The 8,734-nt window shown below is 48.0% G+C and overlaps 2 protein-coding genes across 4 annotated transcripts in view; one reads left to right on the top strand and one right to left on the bottom strand.

The window, feature by feature from the left end:
* The first annotated feature begins 1,912 nt into the window (after nucleotides 1-1,912).
* On the top strand, nucleotides 1,913-6,496 carry myog (myogenin). Its single transcript, XM_060069911.1, has 3 exons — nucleotides 1,913-4,421; nucleotides 5,140-5,239; nucleotides 5,634-6,496. Exons 1-3 carry the CDS (start codon nucleotides 3,852-3,854, stop codon nucleotides 5,759-5,761), a joined length of 798 nt encoding a protein of 265 aa, XP_059925894.1. The 5' UTR covers nucleotides 1,913-3,851; the 3' UTR covers nucleotides 5,762-6,496.
* A 431-nt stretch (nucleotides 6,497-6,927) lies between these two features.
* ppfia4 (PTPRF interacting protein alpha 4) overlaps nucleotides 6,928-8,734 on the bottom strand; it is a 72,993-nt gene continuing 71,186 nt past the window's right edge. For all 3 annotated transcript variants that reach the window (XM_060069907.1, XM_060069909.1, XM_060069908.1), the window contains exons 30-31: nucleotides 8,733-8,734; nucleotides 6,928-8,328 (exon numbers count right to left, since the gene is read on the bottom strand). The exon at nucleotides 8,733-8,734 is cut by the window's right edge and continues 97 nt beyond it. The gene's annotated coding sequence lies outside the window, so the exon portion shown is untranslated. The remainder of the gene's footprint in view (nucleotides 8,329-8,732) is intronic.

The following is an 8,734-nucleotide window of genomic DNA, read 5'->3' as shown; positions in this document are numbered from 1 at the left end:
TCCCAGTTTCAAACACAACAATGTTTGCCCATAATGAAAAATCATGACACCATTCATTCAAAAATAAGGACCACGACACAATAACTAACATTCCAACACTCCTATGCTTCCCAAATGGACAACGGTCATTAAGATATGATACGTTGTGATACACAAGCCCTATTTTAACAAAGGCTCAGCCTCATCAGTCTCTACCATGGTCTGCATCGACTACACCGAGACTCTGACAGCACTCATCCATCCCTCTAATCTGGTATCAAACAGGTCCTGAACAGACCTCCGCACCATAAACCCCCCCATCCAACAGGTTGAGGCAAGCCACTGGTAACAGTTAGCGTGAACGTCCGTTCTGCATCATTCCCTCCCAGCTGTTGTGAACTATTCTGCTGCTTGTCACAGCGGAGAGGCTGAAAGCCCGGGCTGGTGACAGGGCACCACCCCTGTACACACAGACCAAAATAAATGCTGCTAACCTTGGGTAAAAAGCACACAAGAAAATCCCATTGTTCCTACTTGCTTGCTCTTTCAATGTTTACAATAAATAGTTCTAAATAGGCAAAAAGCATAAGGGATAACGGCCGTTACATTTAAATAATCTAAAACAAGGTCAGGACATCAAATGCTGTTATTGGATAGCATACAATACCATTAACATTTAGGACTAAACTTTTCATCACTGTGCTGTTGTGTAGCTTTAATTGTTGTCTTCCTTTTAAGCCTTTTATTTCTTAAGTCTGTTTTCAAGTTGTGTTGGATTCAAACAGTTTTCTATGGTGCTGTGCTAAACTAAACTTAATTTAACTGTTATAATCTGAACTGAGATAGACTGAACCAACTCACCTTATCTTAACTACACTACACTAAGCTAAACTAAACAAAAATAAACAAAACTAAATCTAAATCCCTATAGTATAGTACACATGGACAAACCCCGAACCATAAACCTTTGTTGACGTTATTTTCCGCTGTTATTATTTAGAATGCTAAAGTGGCTCCTGGGTTCTGCTGACAATGGCTTTAAATGACACGGAGGGGGGGGGGGGGCCGTTATGAGTGACTCGGACACACTGCCGCTGCCCTCCCCACCTCCTTCCCGCTGTGGCCCCCAGCTCCACACAGAGCTCTTTGTACTCGCCCCACCATAAGTGAGCATCCATCACGGCCTAACCTGACAGCCCACAGCAAACCCTGCACGCACGGCCGCCCCCCCCCCCCCCCCCCCCCCCCTGTCCAACCGGCCGGCCCCGAGCCCCCCGTCGTTAGATCCCTGCGCCCCACCGCTCACTGGGGAGGCCTCATCGGGACGCCTCCAATCCTAACCTATGTACAGCACTTTGATTTTTTTCTGAATGAACGGCACGCACAGTCGCAGCCAATCGAAGCTCTCCATTTCGGTGCCTCTTCTGTGCGTTTTTTGTGTGTCCGTTTTGACAACGTTAGGTTTTGTAGTGCGAATCCCAACTTCAGCCGACGGGACCTTTCATATACAGTGTATACAGTGTGGTAGTGAACTGCACCGTCTGGATGTCATTTACATTTTGCTGTACTATATGCAATGACAATAAAGAGAATTCTACAGCGGCATCTCCCAGGTTGGAGTGAGGCATCGTGCTCAGGGACGCCCGCAGGTAGAGCGCAGACATCGGGGTTCTCACCCACAACCTTTCTGCTGGGAGTCGGAGACCCTCACCCCTAGACCGTCCGGCCCCCCTGCCCCCCGACCAAACCCTGGCTTGTTCTTCCCCTTCCAGAATCACACTCCTGGCCCCGGTCATTTGGGATGAGTGCTCCGTCTAAATGATACACTGTAGCCGTTCCTGGCGGTCAGCGCAGACGACAACTGTCTACGTGGAGGTCTCCCAGCCAGGAGGAAGTGCACGGGTGTTTGTCCCCAGCTAGGGGAAGGCTGTCAGCCTGCTGGCTGGGGAGCAACGACGTGAGCGATCCCCTGGACCCCGTAGCACCTGGTGGCTATGCTAACAAACCAAGGGCTGGCTGGAATGGCCCAGGACGACCTAGACCAGTTCATTCACCTCTCAGAGACCTTCTCTACGTTGTCTCCTGGCTGGGAGACAAAGCAGGGTCTGGTATCAGTCACCTTATGGTGCTAGTGCCCCTGCTCTAGTTCTAATTACATCTTTCAGAAAATCTTATCTGGCTGTTAATGCACACTACAGATATTGCACATATGGCCAGAAAATGTACTCTTGAAGTTAAGTAGAAGGAGATTCCCTAAAATCGTCAGACAATGGCACATGGCCATGTGCATTGTGCGTATCAACAACACAATATGTGGTGATTGATTTGAACCAACTGGCTCATGAAAGGGGGCATAGCCCTCTGAGTCTGATCTACGTCAGATGAAACACAATCACAACATCACCTGACTTTCTTTCTCTCCTTTCTCTCCTAAACCAGGAGATAAATAACTTCTTGTCATTGCTAAGCGTTGGCTTGCAGTGGAGAGGGCAGCTGTCTCCAGACGGTCTCTGTCCTCCCGCCCCCGTCTCCCCCTACAGGACACTTCATGTGGGGTGTCATGCAGGGGGACGCAAGTCTGGGATTAGCTCGTTAGGGCCCAGCTCTTTGATCTGCGGCAATCTATCCCCTTTCTATGGCAACTCGATCACATTCAAACCTAGTCTGGACATACATGCCACATACGACACACATACTACACATAGGTGCACATTTGTACATAGATACCCACCTCAACACACATAAACACTTTCACACACACAACCTACTTATCATGGACACAAAGGAACACACACTTAAACGCACGCACACAATCACACACACACACACACACACACACACACACACACACACACACACACACACACACACACACACACACACACACACACACACACACAAACATACACACCCACACACATCTTAAACACACACACAAACAAACACACACACACACACACACACACACAAACAAACACACACTAAAACACACACAAACATGAACACACACACTTAATACCAACCATCCCACACACACGCAGTACTACTCTATTGTCACATTCTAAAACAAACACACACACACACACTCACACACACACACACACACACACACACACACACACACACACACACACACACACACACACACACACACACACACACACACACACACACACACACACACACACAAACATACACACCCACACACATCTTAAACACACACACAAACAAACACACACACACACACAAACAAACACACACTAAAACACACACAAACATGAACACACACACTTAATACCAACCATCCCACACACACGCAGTACTATATAGTCACATTCTAAAACAAACACACACACACACACACACACACACACACACACACACACACACACACACACACACACACACACACACACACACACACACACACACACACACACACTGACCCTAAGGCTCCGGGGAAAAGGCCCAACAGAGATGTGAAGTGTAGATGTGCAGCAACAGCTAAACGTCGGGTCAGATTTCTGGGGACTGGTGCTAAATTTAACCCTGTGATCCCGCAGCAGGCACAGGGGTTTAAATGCCAGCCTACAGTTGCTCCGCACCAGTTGTTCTCCTTGTGTCTTCCTCTCATCACTAACTCAAGCCGGGACAAGGAGAGGCAGCCCTTACACACACCCACACCCAAACACAACCACAGGCGTGCACACAGGCGTACATTTGCCCACTCGTCCCCCAACACACTCGCCCAGCTCACGCGGGACCAAACGGACCCAAGCAGGGGAAGCAGGACTCCCCATCCCGTCCCCGGCTAGCGCCTCACACCTCAGAGACCCCCCCCCCCCCCCCCCCTACCGGGCGAACCCTCCAGCATGGAGCTTTTCGAGACCAACCCGTACTTCTTCCCCGACCAGCGCTTCTACGACGGAGGGGACTCCTACTACCCCTCGCGCCTGCAGGGGGGGTACGACCAGGCGGGCTACCAGGACCGGAGCTCCATGATGGGGCTGTGCGGGGCGGGCCTGGCCGGCGGCGTGGGCGTAGGCGGTGGCGGCGTGGGCCTGGGGGGCGGCATCCCGGCGGGCATGGAGGACAAGCCCTCTCCCTCCAGCCTGTCGCCCGACTCGGAGCCCCAGTGTCCGGGCCAGTGCCTGCCCTGGGCCTGCAAGCTGTGCAAGCGCAAGACGGTCACCATGGACCGGCGGAAAGCGGCCACGCTCAGGGAGAAGCGGCGGCTGAAGAAGGTGAACGAGGCGTTCGAGGCGCTGAAGAGGAGCACCCTGATGAACCCCAACCAGCGGCTGCCCAAGGTGGAGATCCTGCGCAGCGCCATCCAGTACATCGAGAGGCTGCAGGCGCTGGTCTCCTCGCTCAACCAGCAGGACGGAGAGGCGGCGGGCCTGCAGGGAGGCCAGTTCCGGCCCAACGGCACCGGGCCCAGGGTGAGTACGGCCGGGCGAGGGGGGCGTTGATGACGCACGTTGGAGAGAGAGAGAGAGAGAGAGAGAGAGAGAGAGAGAGAGAGAGAGAGAGAGAGAGAGAGAGAGAGAGAGTGGTTAGAGTTGAAATAATTGTAATTGGAATACCTTTTTTAATAGAAACATTCCACTGAGAACTAAAGGGGCAAGATGAAGGACATTCCTTTTTTTTGTTCTTCTGAAAAATGCGAGAAAGCATCGCATTTTGTTATTGAGTATTGTCACGTTTGCTGTGTGTGTGGTTCATTATTTATCTAGTCTAATAATCTGGACATTTAGTTTCACCTCACTTACCGGTTTAACAAAGTTTATATATTGTACTTAGGGAGTATGCTGTATGAACTGCTCATAAGATCTTTACCAACATTAATTAACACATAATAGATCGCACATACACACATAATCTAAACATTTGAATTAATAAAAGTAAATAACTACAAATGCCATTAGTAGCAAGTGATTGATAAAAAATTCCAATTGGATTCCTCCGAGCGCTAATATTAATGCGTGTGTTTATGAATGAAACGGCATTCGTTCCTCCATTCACGGTATTTGCTTGCGGGCGCGCACTTGTGTTACATTGCATGGCAGTGTGTGAGGCGCTTCTTAATGGGAGTGTGCGGGACTTGTCACAACACGGGGTGACTGACAGCACCGTCTGCATATGTCTCCATGGAAACAGGTGTCGTCGTCAAGCGAGCCCAGCTCAGGCAGCACCTGCTGTAGCAGCCCGGAGTGGAGCAGCACGCCGGAGCAGTGTGTACAAAGTTACAGCAATGAGGGTAAGAATGTTCACACACACACACACACACACACACACACACACACACACACACACACACACACACACACACACACACACACACACACACACACACACACACACACACACACACACACACAGACACACACACACACACAGACACACACACACACACACAAATCAAAGCACACACACACACACACACAAATCAAAGCACACACACACAAATCAAAGCACACACACACACACACACAAATCAAAGCACACACACACACGCATACATAAAAAAATGCACACAAAAGCACATACACACACACACATAGACACACCCATTCCCACTCTTGCACAAAGGCTTTGGACAGGACATTAATGTGTGTGTGTGTGTGTGTGTGTGTGTGTGTGTTGTTCCTCAGAACTTCTCGGGGTGGCTGAGTCCCCAGATCAGGGGAACATGCGCTCTCTCACCTCCATCATGGACAGCATCTCAGCAGTAGAGGGGACCGTGACCTACCCAGTGGTGCCTCTTGACATTCCCAAGTAACCCCCCCCCCCACCCGCAGTACTCCCACAGACAAAATCTGACAGAACTGGAGATTTTCAATTTCGAGAAGAAAGGAAGATAAAAAGGATGGTCGACCACCGACGACAATAAACCCATCAGCAGATTTCCAACTCCAGCTTTCTCTATCCTTCCGCTCTTCTTCTTTCCAAGGGGTTTCGTCTTTCGTGTCATGCCACTTGCTGTTCATTTTGTTTTTATTTTATTCATAATTTCCAATATGTCTGATAGACAGAAGCGAATTCCTCTTAAATTGTTCCTAACCAGCGGTCCATGTGTTCCTGAGACCCCCACGCCCCCCTGCATGACGACACACCGTTAGTGACCACAGTGGGTCTGTTTGATGTAGCAACCTTAGAAGCCTTTCTTTTATTTTCTACCTGTTTTCTAACCTTATTTAAAGAAATGTTTCTTTTCCGACAGCTTCCCTGATATGTTGTGTTCTCTTTTGTGTGTGTGTGCGCTTTAGGCTTAAAAACGTTGAGTTAATTTGTGGGGCCAATATGTACCATGGCGGTTTTGACCAAGATTTGCTTAATTTAAACTGGTTATGATGTAAATACGTTCCCTTTTTTACAGAGTGGTTTTGCTATTTTATTTTCTATTTTTTGCTAACTTATTTTTCTCATCTTTTATAAACTAAGATTGTTGTGTATTTGTAGATGTTTCCAAAGTGATATTTTCCGTTCAATTATTGCAATTAAACTATTTCCAATACACAGTCTTTGTGTGGTTGTAATAAGAACACAAAACAAAATCTTTAGAAAACAACTTTACTTTATGTCTATATATTGTCATAAATACAGTACACTTTTAAATAGCCAAATAATAAAATCTTGATTTGTCAGCATCATTTCACACCTGGAATAGACACACATACAGTACTCATAGCTGCCACATAGCACAGTACACCTCTTAGACACTTTGAAAAAAAACGGTTGTAAAATAAAATAAAAATATATTATACACGCATCCAACGCTTCGATGGTTCACCAAAATTGCCATGATCTCATTGGACGAGGAGGTCTGCCTGTGAAGGAAAACGACCACTCCTGTGCGCACGCGACTGTAATATCCATGGCAACTGATCTCAAAAGAGTGGCGAGATGGACAACGTCAGAGCAGGTTGTCTCCGTCAAGTGAAGCAGTTTAATGTGTCGAAGTCATTGGCTGACGCCAAGCAGCAGTGGACAGTTTGATTCTTTTTTTTTTTGTGGTTTTTAAAGGAAGTCAACAAGTCAACAAAGAGGAGGAGCTACAGTTGTCACACACCCCACGGAGGAAGCTCAATGGCCTGGCCCGGCATCTCACACGCATCCCCTACTATCACCGAGAAAAAGGGTTAGGTTTCATTGACTCACTCACACAAACACGCGCACTCTAGTACATATTAAGAGATTTGCTCTACTCTAGGCTACATAGTGTCATACAAAGGGGGAAGAAAGAGAGAAAGAGAGAGTGAGCGAGAAAGAGAGAGAGAGAGAGAGAGAAAGAGAGAGAGAGAGAGAGAGAGAGAGAGAGAGAGAGAGAGAGAGAGAGAGAGAGAGAGAGAGTGGTAACAGCTACATAGTTTGAAAAGAGGAGGCAAAGGGAAAAAAAAGGAGAAGAAGAAAATGGAGTCGAGCAGTAGAGAGTTGGACCCATGAACCTGTGAAGTGTCCTTGTAGTTTTCACACAGAGTTACCACTCTCCATAACACCCCCACGAAAGAGATCCACACATCAACGGCATACAGAAGTAGACACACGAAAGGCCCATCACAGAGAGAAGAAAGGTGAGAAAGAGAACAGTCACTACCGAATACAGGGCATTGGGTTTCATACAGCAAGTACATTATATTATTCTCCATATATATATATATTTCCAATATATTTCTATAAAAAACATAAGTCATCCATTTTATGTACAGGGATGATAAATGAGTTAATACCTTGCATAACCGAAAGGGGATTATGTGCACCAGGATTATGCCATTTACACAGGTCTATTCCCAAATCCAGATCAACACCATGCTACCACCCCCCCCCCCCCCCCCCAACACACTTCAGCTTTAAGATTCATTCATATTAAGTCTGTTTCAATGTCCCCCCACCACCACTGTACTAGTCGGGCGGTGGCAGTAGCACTGTTGGTTTGGATCGAGGTCGAAACCCCCACACACCCGAAACCGGTATGAGGACCCACAACTGAAACTCAATGGGGAGCAGAATCACAAGATCACAATAACAAGGCTACTGGGAGAACTGGGGTTAAACTGGGAGAGAGACCGAGGCCCGAGAAACCTCCTTCACAGCCGCGAGACCAGCGGACCGACCGCCGAGCGCGCTCAAAAGGTCAAGTAAGCTCCGGGAGGTCAGAGTTTGTACTCTGTATTGCACATGTCCGGAGGGAGAGAGGTGAGAGGTGAAAGGTGAGAGGTGAGGCTGGACACAGAGGGGGGGGGGGCTCCGCGATGACACCCCTCTGGCACTAAGGGCTGCCCTCCACAGATTTGGCATATCACTCTCGAAAGGCCGCAAGCGTGTGTCCATACAAGTAATGAGAATGCACTGGGGGAGAGAGAGAGAGGGGGAGAAAGGGAGGGAGGGCGAGAGAGGGGGAGAGAGAGAGAGAGTGGCGAGAGAGGAAGAGAGAGAGAGGAAGAGAGAGAGAGGAAGAGAGAGAGAGGAAGAGAGAGAGAGATATAAGAAAGGGGGAAGAAGTTGAATAGACAGAACGATGGACGTAGAAAAAAGAACGCATTATTAATAACATACTGTGAGTCAAAATCAAAAGTCAAATGTTTTATTTTTGCATAGCCCAGCACGTATAACATGTTTATCCAGTACAGTTCAATTATTACAACAAGGCAAGGGTCAAAGGTTAAAGGATGCCGGTTCTTCCAGGATGCACTTTGTACAGGCATAACTGTTAGAGTTAAAGTAGTGAGCACTAGCTCGCTTGGTTAGCTTACCT

The sequence above is a fragment of the Gadus macrocephalus genome, chromosome 13 (assembly GCF_031168955.1).
Source record: "Gadus macrocephalus chromosome 13, ASM3116895v1".
NCBI lineage: Eukaryota > Metazoa > Chordata > Actinopteri > Gadiformes > Gadidae > Gadus > Gadus macrocephalus.
Note: the sequence above shows the minus strand (reverse complement) of the source record. Positions and strands in the feature narration are given on the sequence as shown.

What these genes read in the sequence shown, in the direction of transcription:
- myog (XM_060069911.1), top strand. Translation starts at nt 3,852, where the DNA reads ATGGAGCTTTTCGAGACCAACCCGTACTTCTTCCCCGACCAGCGCTTC. An exon ending in CCAACGGCACCGGGCCCAGG is followed by an intron (nt 4,422 to 5,139) that starts GTGAGTACGGCC and finishes CCATGGAAACAG; the next exon opens with GTGTCGTCGTCAAGCGAGCC. An exon ending in ACAAAGTTACAGCAATGAGG is followed by an intron (nt 5,240 to 5,633) that starts GTAAGAATGTTC and finishes GTTGTTCCTCAG; the next exon opens with AACTTCTCGGGGTGGCTGAG.